Source organism: Populus nigra, chromosome 4, assembly GCF_951802175.1.
Source record: "Populus nigra chromosome 4, ddPopNigr1.1, whole genome shotgun sequence".
Lineage (NCBI taxonomy): Eukaryota > Viridiplantae > Streptophyta > Magnoliopsida > Malpighiales > Salicaceae > Populus > Populus nigra.
Genome location: NC_084855.1, coordinates 6,336,341 through 6,355,812, shown reverse-complemented (window position 1 = coordinate 6,355,812; position 19,472 = coordinate 6,336,341). Strand labels below are relative to the sequence as shown.

The window sequence follows — 19,472 nt, the reverse complement described above, 5'->3', positions numbered from 1 at the left end:
TATATAAAAATAATTTAAGATAAAAATTTTTAATTTTTTTTTAAAAAAACTTTTGAAACATAAAAACAAACGAGGTCTCTATTTTTCCTTTTCTTTTTATGTTTAAGAGTTAGAACAGTGTCTCGAAATGTGGTTGTAGTTGTTTTTTTAAGTGTTTTTCGTTTAGAAATATATTAAAATAATATTTTTTTTATTTTTAAAAAATTATTTTTGATATTAGAAAATTAAAATGATATAAAAACACCAAAAAAAAATTAATTTGAAATAAAAAAATATTTTTAAAATAAAAAACAAACAGATTTATCTTCATCTCTATCTTTCCACATATTAAATTTTGTATCTCTAACCCGATGAAAATCATATCATATAGAGCTGACAGGTCCTCTATCAACCAAAATCATATCATTTAAAGACCTCTTGTTATCATTATAGCAGGCATGTTGGACTGGTTTAGATAAATTAGGAAGGATTGTAATCTACAGCAAGAACAATATTCCATTTAATCATCACACAAGTTAATTATTTTCCAAAGACATAGTTCATAAAAATAGCATTTTAATCTACAGCAAAGACGACATTCCAATTTCCAGCAAATCATAGACATCGTTGATTAATAGCAATCAAATCATATGAACTACACAAACTGGTACGATCCAGTCAAGATCACTATGAGTCTGAGACTAGATTTCGAGACATGTCTCTTGTTATATGTCACGGCATGGACATACACGATACGACTAGCCCAGCTAGCTAGGGGAGTCGTAAAAATCTCGACAGGAGAATAAGGCAGTGAAAAGTTGAAGACTAACACGTGACACTGACAACTAATGCATGTCTGCCACGGACGGCGACTGTGTCTGAATTAACGAGGACAGGGGCTAGGAGAGTACCATTTAATTTATTAAATTCTTTCCACTGGGGCAATGGTCCCAACATAAGCCCATAAAAACAGACTAGAGATTTTACTTAGATCTGTACCAGTTTAAATATATATATTCGTACGTCCCCTCTCTTGAGTAAATAAGCTAATTAATATTTCTGCTTTTGAGGTAATGTGCGTTGATGTGGTCTATTATCCAATTGGCAACAACTCCTCCGGTTCTATATATCTGACTAGCTCTTCGCGCGGGTTATAAATTTCTTTTTTTTTTAAAAAAAAAAATCTAAATATACAAGCTATTTTAAATATTTTTATATTAAAAAATTAAAAATATAAATTAAAAGGTTTTTGCAAACATCTAATTAAATAAATCAATAATTATTTAGGTAAACAAACAAAAATAAAATCAATAATAATAAATAAAAAAAAATTAGAAAAAATAATAAATATATATAAATCAAGATATTTGATCTCGTAAAATGAGACGTTTATTTGTTTGTATTTACTGAATTTATTTCTTAAACTCAATAAAAAATAATAGAGATAAAAACACATGTAAAATTGATTGAATAAAATAAAAGAAAAACAATTATGCAAAGCTGGACATATTAAAAATATTATTTCAAAAAAAATATTTTTTTATAAAATAAAGCTCGGTCGTAAAAATAAAAATTAAATCCAAAAATTAAATACAAACAAAATATTTTTTTAACAAATTCATTTAATCAAGGCTTTCGAAACTCATAATCTAGTACACGAGATCAAAATAGATCGATAGAAAAAAATTTAAAAATAACAATAAAACGAATCTTTTTTTAAAAATATGTTATAGAATAATAAAATTTAAAAAAAATTAAAAAAAATATTGAACCGCATCAGTTTTTCAAGCTTGTTACCCATTTCATTAAATTAAAAATACTATAAATAAAAAAAACTACGAAACAAAGTTCTCAACAAATCATATGTCAAATAGTGAAACATGAAAATTATCAATCGTAAAAAATTATAATTAAAAGAATAAGGATGAAAATCAAAATAAAAATAAATTAAAGGGTGCTAGAAAAATCTAAATTGGAGGGTTAAAAAAAACTTTAATAAAAAGAAAAAGAAATAAAAAAAATGAGGGATAGATTCAAAAAAGTAAAACAATATAAACTTTAATTTAAGAATTAAATTAAAAATAAATAACAATTGAACTATGTATTTTCCTTTTCCTCCATCTCTTGCTGCTTGCTTCCAGCAAAATCTTAATTTGCTGAGGAAATGGAAGAGTTAGAGTAATAACGAGGTATTTATTTAGACGACGCTGGAGGAAAAGAACAAAAATTTACTTGCATTTGGAGGCACTGTTAAAAAAAAAAAGTGATGGATTGACTGTGAAAATCATTCAAAGCGTAGAAGAGTAGTAGACAGAAAAAATCGTAGTGATTGTTGAAGGAAGATGGAATTTTGATTTCAACGTCCTTCACATGAAATGAATTTCCTTCTCAAACCAGCAGGTTCGACGACCTCATTATTCAGTAGACAAGGAAGAAACTGCACTGTGGGTGCTGCGGAATTCAATGGGCAGCCAACGTGAACCACTGTCTTTTGTTTAGAGATAGTGCGGCCAATATTCTTCACAAAAAAAGTCAAGAGAACACTAATAATCGTCAATTTCCCTCACTCTGCTAGCAGGGCATGCTCCTGGATAGTAACCAACCATAAATAGTTAAATATGATGGGGACGGTTCATACTTTCTTTTGTTGGGTTCAGGCAGTCGTGGTACTGTAGAATATTAACAGTTAAAATTCCCAAGGCACAGAATATTTTATGAGTTAGGATCATGCGGGTGATGAATTATTGAAGTCCATGCAATTTGGCCTTTCTAGAGGTGGATCTGCCCAATGATTTGTTCAAAATTATATGAATAAAATCCATTTCAACTCAATATTTTATTTCTAGTCTTGCTATTGACCACCCTTTGAAGAGATAATACATCTGTCTTTTTCATTTTATGTAATATCTTCACCTCTTCGGCTTTGATTCCAATATAAATGTAATACAAAAACCAGTACAATAGAATAACAAGAAAACATTATATGCAAATACTTGAATTTGTAATCGAGAACAGTGTTACTGTTCTTAAATATTTGTGTGTAATGAAATTTCCTAAAAAGCCTAACTATTTGATAGGTTTTGTTCTTTTGAAACCCATTGGTGAAGTTTGTTCCATTATAAGTCATTAATATTTTAAGGCAATGTTTGGAAACGCGGCTGTGTTCTTAAAAAAATTAAATTTTTTATTTGATTAAAATTTAATATAATTTATATGTTTTAATGTGCTGATAAAAAAATATTATTAACATGTATTTTAACATGAAAAGTTATATAAAAAACACCCGTAACTACACTGCCAAACCCGCTCTCGGACAAGAAAAGGGTATCCCAGAAACTAATTTCACATGAAATTATGACGACCTGTGATTTAATAAGATGGAAACAAATTTAAGAATTGAATATTCCAAAATTCAACGGCTATAAATCAATTGGACAGTGCCAAACATATCATGATCAACTGGAAAACGGTTACTTAACTGCGAGAGATCTAAGGCAATGGCCCCAGGAATCAGAGCGACACAGACCCGTGCTTTGGGTCTGAGCAAGCAGATACTAGAAGGTCCCATGAGGTCAAGGAGAGCTACCAAACTCTACTTCCGTGGTTTGGTTGCTTGGACCCCAGCCAGGCTGGTTTGCTACAGTCTTTGACCTCTCTAGTTCCATCCATCTTCTAAGTGACTAAATTACCCTCCCAGTTTCCCAGGAGTGATCCCAATCTTGGTTAAGAAAATAAGGGCAAGTCCAGGTCAATGGTCTTCGCATCACATGCATGCATGTGCTTGTTGGTTCCTTCACCATGCATACATTCATTCTTCAAAAGCAGCAGAGGGATTTTTGTTTTTATTTTTATTTTAAATTTCAAAGTCTTTCCAAAGGAATATAAAATGAGGAAACAGTACGAAGACCGAAAGGGTAACCAAGGGAAGCAACAACAAGAAATAACAGCGCATCTTTCTGTGCTCTCTCCTTTCCATGTCTTTTCAACTCTTCCTGCCCAATGCCGACCCCTTTCACTGCAAAAAAGTAAAACAAGGACCCCATTTCTATACCACAGAGGACCAATTTTTAAACAACAGTCAAGGGAGGGACAGATAATGAGAGGGAGGGACACACACACAGACACAGAGGTCCGATGGGACCGACCTCTCTAGTCTCTAGTGGGCGGTGTGATTCGAACAATTTATTTTTTTAAATATATAATATATATGCACCTCAAAAAAATATCAGTGAAATTTCATAAACTATTCATCTTTTCTATAGGCTGTACAGGTTCTTATTCCAATTTCCCTCCCCTTTTGAATCTTCTCTCTGGGAAAAACATTTCCCTGTTCCCTATACCTAACCTTCGTGCCTTCACAATCCTTGGTCGCACAAAAATTTTCAAAAATATTTTTTAAAAAAAAATAGAAGGAAATTGAGCCATACTTTCCCTCCTCCTCCTCCTCCCCCCCCCCCATTGGACGGCGCACATAATCTACCCCCCTTAATATCATGGCGGCTAATCTTCAAAATTCAGCCACAAGCACCCTTCCAAAAACTGCCTGGCTGCCGAGCTCTCTTAACCACATCTGCAGAGGCAACAAGCAGATTATGTGCCCGGAGCATCGGCACAATTCCCCCTGTTTTCTCATGAAAGGATGCAGTTCAGATTCGACTACCACTTTTTACCCGCATGTTTCTTTGGTTCTGCTACCTGTCTTCTATAAATATTCTCCCAATGAAATCCCGGAACCTCTTTGAGTAAAGTTTTGGATCTACTGCTGAAATTGAAGTAGGATCAGCTTGTAAGGACTTGTAGGCATGCTCCAACTTCTTGCTAATATCATAGTCTTGCAAGATATCAATAATTCCAAAATAAAGGACCACTTCGTAGATTTCACCACTTCGAGAAGGGGTCAAATGGCTAAATCCACCAGGGGTATACTGATCAAAATCACTCCTTCGCGCCATCGTCTCTGCTCTTGCTGGCATGTTTGCTCCCAATCTTATTAAAGGTTTCCTGAAACAACACATTGCAATAACAACACATTATTCACAGTTCACCTTTATGATCATAAGTACAAAACATTTATCTCTCTTTTCATCATAATGAAAAAAGAAAAAAGAGTAAATTACGAAGGAAAAAAAATATATGCTCCAGATCCAAATGGCTAGTGTCTACTAATGATGGTTTGCACCATGTTCATTTACAAGCACAAAGCTCCCCATTAATTCAAGATAAGAAAAACTTTGCCAAAGAATGGAAACTTGTCTAATTCAGCAAACACCATTCAATGAAAAGCACGGCTCTTATCTTGTAAATCACAGGACCACTATAATTTATGTGCCCCACAAACAACTGTTGTCTACTGAACTACCCCCACAGTATCGGCCCACTTTTTCAATTATCCCAATGACAATGGCCAATTTCAATTCAGAAATTATTGGCCATCTTTAATGCCAAAAACAACATTCAACCATTTGCTCAATTGCTCTTGCACATGACATCCACCACACGCATTAAGAAGTCAGCAGCTGATTGCACAAAAACCATTTTTCCACACAATTTAATGCACTCAATTGCATTCGAAGAACCCCCCCCCCCTCCCCAACACACACACACACACACATTAAGAAGTCAGCAGCTGACGGCACAAAAACCATTTTTCCTCGCAATTTAATGCACTCAATCACATTCAAAGACCGGGTATGGTAAACAGAAACTAGAAGAGCGATGGAAAGGCAAGAAACATACCTGCCAGATAAAATACGATCCATGTCTTGTAGCTCTGCTTCAAGAAAGCGACACCCACGCATGAACTTCTCATTCTGGTATGAATCTTTTTTTCCTGCATAAAGCACATATTTATTTCTATCGAAGAAAAACAATTCAGAGATAGATAAAAAATTGCAATCTGTTTACAATGATGCTAAGCTTGCTAACCAGTTCGCAAAAGGAATGGTGACAATCCCATTTTGTCATAAGTATTGTCATCACGAAAGTGGAGGCCAACCAAGAGACTATAATCCATGATTTTCTCAGCTTCCAAAAATTCACAATCACGATCAATTTGCCTGGTGTCAGATTGCATATTATGAGTCATCCAACACAAACCAACAGGAAATCAAGGTGAAACAAATGCCCAACAGAAGATAAATATCATGTTCTTGAAACTTACTTGATAAGTTCCTGGAACCAATTTCGCTGTAGACGAAAGACAAAATTGAGATCAAGGTCCTTGAGAGTTGTGGTTTCATCTATCTCACCCTCAGGCTTATCTGTTGTGCGGCCATGGGAGGATCCTTTCAGGTCAAATCTTCTATGTATTCTATACTCTGAACAGAAGAGATTGCCCATCACAATGAAACGGATCTGCTTTCCAGATAAACATATGATCAGACAAGGAAACAAGTTCGATTAATGAGCAAGTTGTAACAGAATATTTCCTTTTGACTTACCTTCTGTCCACCAATCGGTTTAACACAATGCACACCAAAGAACTTTGTCACTAATGAATTTTCATACCGACAAACATGTTGGTAATAACTGGGAAGCATCCTAATAAGCACCTGAACAAGGATAGCAAAACTTCAGAACCAACGTAAATACCCACCTTTCAGTCTTGTTTTATCAAGAAAGGTGAAGGCAAAGACATGAGCAATTTATAATTGCCACTCATGCACCCTTGAAAGTTTTGTGTCATTACAAATTATAAAATAAACAAAGACAGAAGACAATGAGGTAGACAACTAACCTTGACTTCTGATTTCTTCACCGTCTTTATCATAAACCTGTCATCCTGAGTAAGGTAAAAGAAGCTTCCACTCTTCCCTGGTGAAGAAAGCTCTCTGAGGGCATCATTGCCACAAATAGCTAGCATGTAATCAGCAGGATCTACTTGAAAAAGCTCTCTCAAATGTCTGATATATCCGATAAAAAGTGGAAAAAAACAAATACAAATGTCATTACCATAGCAAAAACAAGAAATTAAAAAAAAAAGAAGCAATGAAGCACTTGATCAATGCTAACAAGTCAAATAAACATACACCAGTAATTGTATTACGCTCAAATATATGAACACGGAATATCATATCATGGGGGAAAGGAATCGCAATAGAGAGCATGCATGAACCTTAAAAGTTCCAAACATGTCAAGTAACAAAAATCATATAATTGAGCAATATCTAAGTAGAAAATGCGATACCTAAAAACCACAGGACAATAATCTTTCCATCGAAAATCTAAAGACTGATGTGGAGGAGTAATTTTTGAGCCTTCAGGTGGAAACCTCGTCCAGAACTTCTCCTTGGGTTCAAAATCGCTTGGCTTCAAGTCCCTCAAAATCTGGGCATGCTTCCCAACAGAATACCTAAAATTAAGCATTACAGAATCAAATCCCCAACTCAAATCACAAACAACACAGAAGAAAAGCAGTCAAGCAGAAAAACACCCACAAATTCATTCTATACAATAAAACAGCTTTAAAAATAAAAAACCTTACCTAATACCCAATTGCAAATTAAGCATCAAATCATAATTCTTGTGCCCTTTCGAGATGGTCTGCCCGGGTTTCTTGACCTCTCCACCATTAAAACAACAGGGACCTCTTCTAAACTGCCTAATACATTCTCGGTCCAGCCCTAACCCATCTCGATAAATCATCTCTGCTTCCACGTTATCAATGATATCACAAGTAATGTCCCCAGCATCCCCATCACTTTCCCAAATACAAATCCTAGGAAAATTCATCCCGCTCCCTCTCCCTCCATCAACTGAGGATCTCTTCCTCGTGGGTGTAGTGGTCAAAACCAAATCATTCTCATTCCTCTTTAAACAACATTCCTTCCTATTCCCAGGACAAAATGTGCTATTCAATTGCTGCCCTTTCAAATCCTTACTGTTATTATTATCCCAGCTCCCAATATAACTCCCATCCGGCCATGTATAAACCCCATTCCCTTTCGGAACTCCATTTTCCCATTGCGCATCATATCTATTCCCATTAGCCCAAATCAAAACTCCTCTCCCTGAAATGACGCCGTTTTTCCACTCACCAAAATACTCATTCCCGTTTTTCCACACATATCTCCCTTTCCCATCTTGTAAATTCTTCTTCCATGTCCCTTCATATAAATCTCCATTCGCGTACTGTTTTTGCCCGTACCCATGTTTTCGATCGGAGCTCCATGATCCGCGGTAAGTATCCCCTTCGGATCCTATAAAAGTACCGAATCCTTCCATCCGACCCGACTTAAATTCCCCTTCAAAAGTAGCTCCTGAAGGCCAAGAGAATTTCCCTTTCCCAGATGCTTTACCGCGACGCCACTCGCCTTCGTACATGCACCCATCAGTCCAGACGTATTTCCCGGATCCGTGAGGCGCGTGACCCGAGAACGATCCTACGTACAGATCCCCGTTCGGGAGTTGTTTTTCTACAGTGATTTCAGAAGAGATGCTGGTGGTGGCGACGGCGGTGGTTGGGGTGGTGGCGGGAGTGACACGACGGGTGGCGGATTGGGATCGAGCGCGGGTAACAACAATGGGTTGTGGCGGAACAGCTGCTTGTTTTGTGATTTCTTTGTCTGCCACTAGCAGTATAACCTTATCTAGCTGCTGCCGCTGATTATTGTTGTCGTCGTCGTCGTTGTTGATGATGTTGTCGTCTTGCTCTCCTGATTTCTTCTTCTTTGTGGTTGAAACGACGTCGGTTACCGCATCAACGATAAGTCCTTCACGCATTTTGTAGCTCGCGTATAGAAACCCCCTCACACTCTTCTCTCCACAAATTCTCTCCTGCTTTCAAATCTCTTTTTATTATTACGGAAACATTTGCTGGGTTTTTTATGTTGTCTGGTTATGAGGAAACGGAAACGCCGGAGAGAAGGGCATTTCCCGGGGAGTTATTGTGGTTTTGATATTTCTCTCTAGAAATTTTCTTCTGCTTGCTTAATGACTATCTCTCTCTCTTTAACGCTTAGAGTTGGGAGAAAATGTGGAGGAATCTTTGCAAACGCAAACTATACAACACCACTGTAGTCAAGAAGAGATAAAGAGAGTGAAAGTAAAATAATCTGAAAAAAAAATGTAGTAAAAAATGAAGAGAGAGAGAGAGAGAGAGGAAGTAAGGAGCCGGCTTTTTTTTGCCTAGGGAACGCTGAGAGGAGAACGTACTGTGCAAGATATACTAAAACCAGGCCAGCCTTTTTTTTTTTTTTTTAATTTCTTTCAATGTTTTCTTGAAAGTTTCTAATTTGTCAGGACAAATATGCCCTCTCGTTTGTCTAGCTGCGCTGCAGAAAGAGAAGCTGCACAGTATCTATCCTTCTCTTCCTCCCTGGTTTCATCGTGACGTGACGGAATGGCCTGAGAACTATACGAGGGTATCATCACGTAATTTTTTCTGTACCCTTGTTTGACCTTGTTGTTTTGTTTTATTACGTAAGGGACATTGTTTTGTTGGTGATTCTTTCTTTTCTTGGGATTCTTGCGCGTGGTCCACAGACCCGGTCCTAAACCTTTGACGATTCTCCCTCTTCTGGTAAGGGTCTAATATTGAATTAGGGGCTTGTTTTTTTTTAAAAAAATAAAAATTATTGGTTAAAGTTTGGTAACAACCCTCCGAAGAACTAAAATATTCTGCATTTGCTATAATCCCAAAATTATTTTTGGTTGGATGATCAAGATATAATTATTTCTGTTAGGTGGATATTGATATTTTATAATTGGAGTTTCGATTCTTTTAAATAATTGTAGCCAAATCTGATCTTGGAACATGAGATAAAAAAATCTAGAATAATAAATATTGCTCTTCGAAGTCTGTGTCAGATGGAGAATATTATCCGATAAATTGTGCATTTATCATGTAAAATGCAAATAAAAAGTTACATGGTATAGAAACAAAAAGTCTTTGTAAAATAGGATATTTTTTAAAATCATGATTATTAATTATGATATTTAGTTAAATTTTTATCTAATTATAATAGATTCAAATTCAATTATTTAGAATTACCTATAAAAACTACTATCTAAATAATAATTTTTTAATATTTTAATTAAAGTTTGTTTTTTACAAGTTTGATAAAAATATATATATTTACTCAAAAAACATGTTTAAAATAAAAAAAATTATAAAATTATAGTTTTTGTGTAAAGCAATTGACCAGTTATATAACTATATTCAATTGATTGATCGATCATATTTATTTAAATATTATTGTTTTAAATTATGAGAAGATTAAAAAAATATTTTTTTAAGATGCTTTTAATTTACTGATTTTTTTAAAAAAATATCCAATATTATCTTGTTTTTTCCTTGGTATGGTCGACTAGCGGGAAATTACAGACAAGTAAAAGGCCTTGGCATAGTTTTACTTTCCGAGGTTGATAAAAACCTAAAAACCTAGTCTAGCGCAACCAAAAAAAAGAAGTGATTAGCATAGCTTTGGAAATGGTGGTGATATCACCAATAAATCATAAAGGCAGCGACCTGAATTACCTTTCTATGGCCCACTTGGAGTCCCATAGTGGGTTGTCCAGCTAGGCTTCCCAAGATCATTCAGCGAGAGGCCGAGGGAAAGATAAAGCATCATTTTCATCCCTAACACGGATTTGTGTAGTGGGAGCATTGTTTTATTTGCTTAAGCTTCGCTCTAAAGTCATGTACAGAGGATCCGAACCCACCACACACAAATGGGAGCAATGTCTTTGCCTGTAATTCTTTCTTGCTCATGCTTAAATGCTCGAATGTCTTTCCAAACACCAGGCAGGTTATAATGGTGAGATTTGTGAACCAGATCCATATTTAGGGATTTTGATAGTATTAGACTGTGTTTGTAACTCCATAATATGTTTAGATTTCAAAATAATTGAGTTTTATACCGCGAAACCCACTAAAATATTGAGTTCAAAACACGGGATTGTGCAGTAATTTCTACGTGTGAACTTTTAACTAAGTTTCATAAATATTCATAATAAGAAGATTAAAAAAAATCAAAATATTTTACAAATATGTTTTACTATACACAAACTCAATCATAATTTTTATTAAACACGTATTTTAATCCAACTAAATATATTTTTTAAAAACTTATTTTTTTAAAATTACAATCATAAAATCTATCTCATAAACAAACTTATTTTTTTGTTTAGGAACGCTGTTGAAATCGTGTTTTTTTAAATTTTAAAAAAATTATTAATTTTTTTATTTTTAAATTATTTTGATGTATTGATTTTAAAAATAATTTTTAAAAAATAAAAAATATTATTTTAATATATTTACGTGAAACCATTATCTCAATTCTAAAGAGGCATGATTCCTTTTGGCCTCCTCCACTCGAGTAATGGCCATGAAGCATTGGTATTTACGCCAATGCATCCATTTGCTAAATTAACACCAGGTTCAAAAGGCTGGCGAGAGCATTTGTGGGTGAATATGCATAATTATTCTCGCGTGGTGGATTGAAGCCATTGGAAGACCAGAAATACGTATCTTGTTTTTGTCACTGCGGCAAAGACATTAGTCGTGAACGTGCGTGACAAAACAACGTCGGTTAAAAAGAAGAAGAAGCCAGACAGGTCAAATGGGACTCTCTTTTTTTAATTACAGATAGAGGTTTCAATTTCATATTTTTTAAATAAAAAAACACCATTTAATACCATTTAATGTCACATTCGATTATATGTTTTACTGCAGATTTGATACTGTGATTCGAACTATTTCTTAAGTTGTTTTAAAAAAAAATTATTTGAAAAATATTAAATTGATATTTTTTACTTGTTTTCAAGTGGTTTTTTTATTACATATAAAAGTTTAGATTTCATTTTTTAAAAAAAAACCAATTAATACCATTTAAAATATAGTTCATTGACAAATTGATGTTTATAAAATTTCACTTAATTGGCCATAATAATATACATTTTACTATGTATTTGGTATTGTGATTTGACTTGTTTGTTAAGATGTTTTTTTTAAAAAAATATTTTAAAAGTATTAAATTAATATTTTTTACTTGTATTTTTTTATAACTTCGATGTTGTTGTGTTAATATAAAAAATAAAAAATATTATTTTAATTAAAAAATATATTTTTAAAACACAAGAAGAAAGAAGAAAGAAGAAAATAAGTGAAAAACACTCTTAGACACAAAATATGATAGTGAGATGTCAACCATTCTATATGCGGAAACAAGTGCATGGATTATCAAATCCATCTTTATACATTTTTCTTGGCTAATTTGCGAACCTCTATCTAATTCCATGTGCATTGCCCAGCCCTTGCAAAACATTCCAGGTACTTGCATGCACGTTGCCACAATAAAAAATCCTCGCAGCATTCTGGATTCCCCGTGGTTGCTTGAACCCTGGAACAACTATATTTAATGATTGCAGGCAAGCTAGATGATTAGTAATGTAAATCTAAAATAAAATAGTGGCGTGCTGATTCTTTCTTCTTCTTCTTCTTTTTTAATCCAGCCCCCTCCACCTCTTGAAAAAAAAAAAATTCTTGCTTTATTTAGCAAGATAAACACAGAGCATATACCAATTCTTCAGCAGCCGCTACTGGCTGGTATCGCGATGCATGTGTGATCATGAAATCTAAATAAATTCAACCTCTCGGGGGCAAGGAATGAGTCCCGACGTGTAATTCCACCCACCCATTAATCAATTCATACCATACCAGCTCACCATCCATGCCAACACATGGTCGTGACTTGTGAAACTTATCATTAAAAAAAAAAAAAAAAAAAGAGGTTTTGGGTACAGTAAAACTCGAGTAAAGAGGAGATGCCAGGTTCGATATCAAGAGAGGATCATCGCAACATTCACGTCATGCTGCATTGGTCGGGAAACCTGGTTAGATTAATTACTATCATTCCACCCCCTTCGTCTCGCTTTTTAATTGCAATTTATCAGTCATATAAAGTTGATTTTGAGTAACCCACCGGGGCAAATCATTGGTTGAGAGGTGGGATGATAATTTACGAGACACACCACTTCTCTCATTTTCTCATGACTGCTGGCTCTCTGTGGACTGTGAAGTAATTTATAATATTGTTTTATATTTTTTTCCCATCTTGGTTCTTACTTTTGCTATTAATTTTTTTAAAATATTATTTTATATTGTATTAATTGGAATTTGAAATTAATAAAAAAATATTCAATTTGATTGTTTGTAAGGAATTAAAAGAGAACAGAACAAAATTGAAGGAAAAGGAAGCTTGACTATTATTTTTAATGGAGAAAAGTGTCAATTATAGCTTCTTCTTTTTCCACCTCTCCATCATTGATTTTGTTTATTATTTTCAATTATATATTTTAATATTTGTTGATTAAAATTTAAAATTATAATTTATTTTAATCTATTTTTTACATGGTTATCTTAATTATAAAAATGTCTTGTCATATTTTTCAAACTCAACATCACATAAAATAATCTTGTTTTATTGTATGGCAATAATTGAAAAGAGCTAGGATGACAATAATTATATTAATGAAATATTTGACAGTCCTTTTATAAAAAAAAAAACTGTAAAAAAAAAAACCAATCATGGTTCCTTTGATTTTAAAACTACATGGTTAGATTCAGAACTTTATTTTTCTTTCGCTTGAGTTCTGAATTTAAGAAAGGAAAGAGAGTTACCGAATCATGGTAATGAAAAGAAAAAATTGACAACCATCTGCTTTTAGCCGGTAAAAATTGTCAGTATCAATGACTTTATTTGCTTAAAAGAGTTTCATTTAATTCTCCATTTCCATTTATTTTGTTGAGAAAATAGATTAGACTTTTAATTTTTATTATTATATATTAATATAGATATTTAAGCCAGACTATACATATTAATCTTATAAATTTTAAAATGTCAGTATCAATGAGTTTATTTGCTTAAAAGAGTTTCATTTAATTCTCCATTTCCATTTATTTTGTTGAGAAAATAGATCAGACTTTTAATTTTTATTATTATTAATATGGATATTTAAGCCAGTTTATACGTATTAATCTTATAAATTTTAAAATTAATGATTTTTAAATTTGTAAAACTCAAACGTAATTTCTAAAAAACAAACTTATACATTAACCAATTAAACTACTCCCACGTTATTTTCTTTAGAATTTTATTCTAACTCTGGTTGGCACCACAACAGCCGCATGCACATGACTTCAATTTCTGGAGGAGAACCCAAGCCGTAATGCAACAATAAAGCCACACGAAAAAGGACAGTCGCTTGATTGTTTGGCCTTCAAAATCTGTTTTCAAAACGGAACATGAATACATGAGACTGACATTCGAATCCATCCTGCCGAATTAGACACAGCTCTCCCGATACCACAACGCCTCGGCCAATTGTCAGAACTTGTTGACAGCTTTCATCGACCAATAAAACCGAAATAGTTGGTGTGGACATTGGTATAATCTTCCTGTATAAAAAATATGCGCTGTGCGGGCATTGGGTCTGTCTTTTGATTAGGCGTTGAAATGCTCCTTTGATTACATATATTTCCTTTCATCATGTAATTGATTGATTGGTTCACTGACAATTCAATTTAGAAACTTCTTAGATCACGCCTTAGTCTATTTTATTATTATTTTTAAAATGATTTTTATGTATATTTTTATTTTAAATTAATTTTTTAAAATTTTCAACGGTTTTAACATGTCAACGTTAAAAAAAAATAAAAAATAAAAAATATATTTTTTTAATATATTTTTTTTTAAAAAAACTTCAAAAACATTTAACTGCTTGCGTCACCAAAAATAAATTTACAAATTTATATATACACATATCTATTATCCATGCATAGCCGCCATATACATGTGTGTGTGTGTATTTTTGTCTAACAACGAAATTAGTATAAAAATATATTATAAAGGATACGTTACCATCCGTTCATGTACAAAATCGTTCGAGTTTCTTCGGCTAACTGGGTTTGCTCTATTATTTAAATCTGCAAGGGATGAAAATATATAACAGAAATACGAGGGTCGCTGAAGCCAAACAGTCGCTTTTACGGTTGAACCGGGTCGGCCGCAAGTCCATGGGTTTCCCAAAGGGGTTGCGTTTAGAGGTTGTCTCTCCGCGTGTGGGACCTTTCTGGGCGTCGCTTTCAAAGGGACAGACGTGCGACGCTGTCTGCCACCTAGACAGTTCAACGGGGCATCATCTTCGCCCCTCTTGTCCATGTGGGTGTTTGTAAAATGCACACGTGGCCCATCGAAATTGGATCACATGCATGTCCATATAAGACAGGTGCCGCGCCCACCAGCTTTCGAGATACTCGGTTTTTTCACGCACCGTTTACAAGCTGTCCACGTGTTATTTGCTTTCAAATTCACACGGAACGGCTAGAAGTTTGCAGTTTTTGTTTTTCAAGTTAATTTATGTAGTATAATTCTAACTAGAATAGCTTCGAGCAAGCCGCGGATTTGTTAAGAAAATAACATTTCAACCTAATAAAAAATGTTCAGATCGTACGTTCTATTAAACTTATCAAAATTACACCGTTTAAAAAATATCTCAACTTAATTATTACGTTCACTTACCTGGTTAAAAATCATCTTAATTAACTGACAATAATTTTTTTAAATAAAATCGTGATAGAAATAATAAAAATAATTCTTGACCTGATTCGAATTCAAAATTAAAGGTTAAATTAACATAACTCAAAAGCAACCTAGCTAATTAATTAAAAAAGTTTAAAAATGAAATTAACAAAAAAAAAATATCAAAACCTAACTTCTAACCTAACTTAGGTTTAGGTTTAAAACTAAATTGCACGGAATTAACCCGACATCATCTAGCCTAATTTGTAAGCACAGATGCAATTCAAGTGACTTCTTATAAAATTGAGAAGTAAATAAATAAACTGCTTCACTGCTCGAATAAAATGTGCGCACCCGACTTCTTTTAATATAGAGTATAAAAGTATTCACCTTGAAACGACTATTCGAAAGAAACCTCGGAACCACGCCGACATGGATGAGATTGAGATCATTCCTTTTTTCTTTCTTTATTTCGAATGGAAGATTGACATCGAATTTGATGAACTTGTCATTCTCGTTAGCATGGTCATTTGATCTGCTAATTTCTGGGATCCAGTCAAATGGTTTTCTTTTATTTTAAAATTTGTTCCAATATTTGTTTTTTTTTTTTTTTGCTGGCTCACTTAGCTGGTAGCAACTGTGCTTTCCTGAACAAGCAGCTGGGATTGCATAACAGATCGAAGCATGTTTGGTAATGTAGCTGGCAGTGTGTTCTCAAAAGTTTTTATTTTATCCTTTTAAATTATCTTGATATATTAATATAAAAAACAATTTTTTAAAAAAAATATTATTTAAATACATCTAAAATAAAAATCACTCTGAAACAACATCAAACACCGCAAGAAGATAAACGCTGCAAATAGAACTAGAAGTTCGGAAAACACACGCAAAGCCATCCCAGGCACGACACGAGGTACTTGTCGTCGGGTCAAGCGCTCAATTAAGCCCCACCAACCATGTGATCTCTCTTCTCGGAGAGCAGAGCACCAACATAACATCAGGCGCTGATATCTCATCCACGAAATATCCGTGACAAGTCATCAAAATGAAGGAAAAATAATGGGTAGTGACTGGCAAAGGAAAAGGAGCACCGTGTTGATTCGTGAACTCAATGTGAGTTTGACCTCCTTCAGGTTGTTTGTTATATCATTCCCTCGGTGAAAAAAAACACGCAATGAGATAAAAATGTCTTGGTGACATAATTACAGGATAGAGAGAAATTCGGATCATGATTTTTGTGTTCAAATCAATGCTGGAAGACGAATCTAGACTGAGATGTCGTTTTGGAGTTTAAAAGCGTTGCACTGATGAACGAATGCCAGCTTAAATGATGTGTTTTTGTTTCTCAGTGTATCGTTTTGTTATTATCAAGGAAAGAAAACATAAAGCATGCTTGTGATGGGAAGCACATTTAGCAAAAGTTGGCTTTGGCCAACATCTCAAATTAGAACCAACAAGTTATCGTGTATGGCGATGACTTCACGAGATGGTAATCATGAATTAACTACAAACAAAACTTTAATAAATTACAATAATATTTTTAACAAGTGCGGGTAAAAATGGAGGTATTTTTTTATGATTGGATTTTTAATCTCATTTCCTGAAAAATTAACCTTGTTTTTTTAATGTTTTAAAAATATTTTAAAAAAAAATTAAATTTATTTTATTTGTTTTTCAAATTAATATTTTTTTGATGTTTTTAGATCATTTTGATGCGTTGATGTCAAAAATAATTTTTAAAAAATAAAAAAATATTATTTTAATATATTTTCGAGTAAAAAACAACATCAACCACATTTCCAACCATAATTTTTAATAATGATTGTATTAGCCATATTATTTTTCTAATGTATGTTACTTTACTAAAATTTGTAAGAAACTGTCTTAAAAATCTAAAACAACGTCGTTATGGTCCCCCATGGATAGGTTAGTGGAAAAGTAATTAACACCTCCATATGAAAGTGTATAGTCCACCATCTCGCTGGCATTAATTTGCATAAAAATCCAATTTCGAAGTACAATTAAGGTGAAAAATATTCACTGCCCATCTCAAGCATATTTTAAATATTTGATTTCAGGAAGCTGGCGAGTGAATATTCTCTGGTGGTTCACTTTCCATGTTCTTGGTCATGACAAAAGATCTCAACTTCCTCTTCACGTTACCATGGATCTCGGCACATCTTGTAAGAATAAAAAGGCGTGCACTTTGGTTCCTTATTTGCTTAATTACGAAATTATCTAAACATGTCAAAATCATATCACGAAAGATTCTAGAAATTTCGTTCCAAAAGAAATTCTGTTTGGAACTCGTACACAGGTTTTTCTTCTTTTTTTTTGTCAGCCGGTTTGTTGGTGTATTCTATTTTTTTTTTACTTTAAATTAAAATTTTAAATTGTTTTCATGTATTATTATCAAAAATAATTTTTTTTAAAAAATGAATTATTTAAATATATTTTAAAATAAAAAATATTTTAAAAAATAACTACTATTACAATGTTAAATAACCCACTAGAGTATTTATGTTTGCAAGAATCTAAAAATCCAGCAGGCATTCGAAGGAAAATTGAAATTCAAGAAATGCTCAACTCCTATTAGCTGTCGTGCAAAAACAGTCATTGCCTAATGTTTTTTTTAAGAAAAATTACAAACCCTCTCGAAGTTTTTGATCCAACACTTTTCCTTACTAGTTTTATAAATCATGGCACAAAATTTAAATTTTAATATGAAAAACAAATATATCATTATATATAATATAACACTAAATTGACTAGTCAGTCTATAAAATATGACATGGTTTTCTCTCTTTCCCACGAACGTAAAATCTCACGAAAATCAAAATTTAATCTTTTGTGTTTAATAAATCAATTATTCTTGTTTTTTTTAAAAAAAAAAACCAAATTGATCTATACGGGTTATTGAAACCCCAATTACGTGAGGATGTACACGAAGCCGATCAAAAACTGAATGTCGTGCCCCTTTGAAGTTTTTTGCCTTCTCCTCTTTCTGGAATTTGTTATATCTCATATCTGGTGGGAGTTTGGAGAGGGTCTTTTTATGGATCATCTGTACCTAATGGGTTGTTTAGTTTGGACTTATTTGTCCTGTTCTTCCTTTCCACCTTACGTTTAATGGAGGAGTTCGTATTTATAATCTGTCCAGTGCCATACCATCTGTAGAGCTTGGGCTCTTTAACCTGGGAACTCCTGCCTAAATTTTCCTGGATAAAGATTTTTTTTTATGTGGTAGTGCAGGCTTAAAGAGGAGTTCATATTTAGCAACCGGAGAGACTCCTTATTTTTCTCTGATTGTTGCAAATGTTGCTTGCCTTCTTGTACATCCACAGCTGATGGGTGTTTTGTTGGGTAAAGGTGGCGAACAAAGTGTAAAAGTCATAAATTAACACTGTACAGGTTTTTTTAATTATTGTATAAATAATAATAATAATCTTATAATTTTCTTAAACTATTTTGTTTATATTTTTCCACACCATTAAATAAGGATGTAAAGTATAGGAAACACTATAAATAATGATATGCAAACTGTAATTTATAAAACTACAGTAACAGATTTTATTTTTTTTTCAGGTTTGAGTTTCAGTTTGCCAGATTGCGAAAGGTTCATTAAGAACCAAAGGCGAGACCCTCCAATTTTCATCATCTTACCGCGAAATTGCCTTGAGATCTGGGTTGTTACAATTAATAAAAAAAACAACCCATCAGCACATATAACTTGGATTATGACCCAAATTATCGTACCAAGCCATCCGCATTGTTAATTTTTTAATTTTCTTGGAATATACCCACATTGTACAGAAGATGCATCGAATATACTAGTTATTGTGCTGTTACCCAGAGGGTAACTTTTGATTCAAAGACAGAAGGACAGATCGACCAAAAGGCTAGTCATATACCCGCTCTATGTGCTCAGGGCTCTTATAACCAAGCTCAGTAACCATCCTTGCGAGGAACAGG

The 19,472-nt window shown here is 33.5% G+C and overlaps 1 protein-coding gene across 1 annotated transcript; it reads right to left on the bottom strand.

The window, feature by feature from the left end:
- Nucleotides 1–4,189: 4,189 nt before the first annotated feature.
- LOC133692242 (phosphatidylinositol 4-phosphate 5-kinase 1-like) lies at nt 4,190–9,109 on the bottom strand. Its single transcript, XM_062113033.1, has 8 exons — nt 7,463–9,109; nt 7,166–7,330; nt 6,716–6,881; nt 6,420–6,530; nt 6,140–6,333; nt 5,905–6,035; nt 5,716–5,809; nt 4,190–4,980 (listed from the first exon to the last, which is right to left on the bottom strand). The coding sequence occupies exons 1-8, from the start codon at nt 8,698–8,700 to the stop codon at nt 4,671–4,673; spliced, it is 2,409 nt and encodes an 802-aa protein (XP_061969017.1). The 5' UTR covers nt 8,701–9,109; the 3' UTR covers nt 4,190–4,670.
- Nucleotides 9,110–19,472: the final 10,363 nt, after the last annotated feature.

Excerpts from the sequence above, each read along its gene's own strand:
- LOC133692242 (XM_062113033.1), bottom strand. The coding sequence starts at position 8,700 with ATGCGTGAAGGACTTATCGTTGATGCGGTAACCGACGTCGTTTCAACC. Across the intron at positions 6,882-7,165 it reads TATTGTCCTGTGGTTTTTAG|ACATTTGAGAGAGCTTTTTC; the intron begins GTATCGCATTTT and ends CGGATATATCAG. Across the intron at positions 4,981-5,715 it reads GATCGTATTTTATCTGGCAG|GAAACCTTTAATAAGATTGG; the intron begins GTATGTTTCTTG and ends GTGTTGTTTCAG.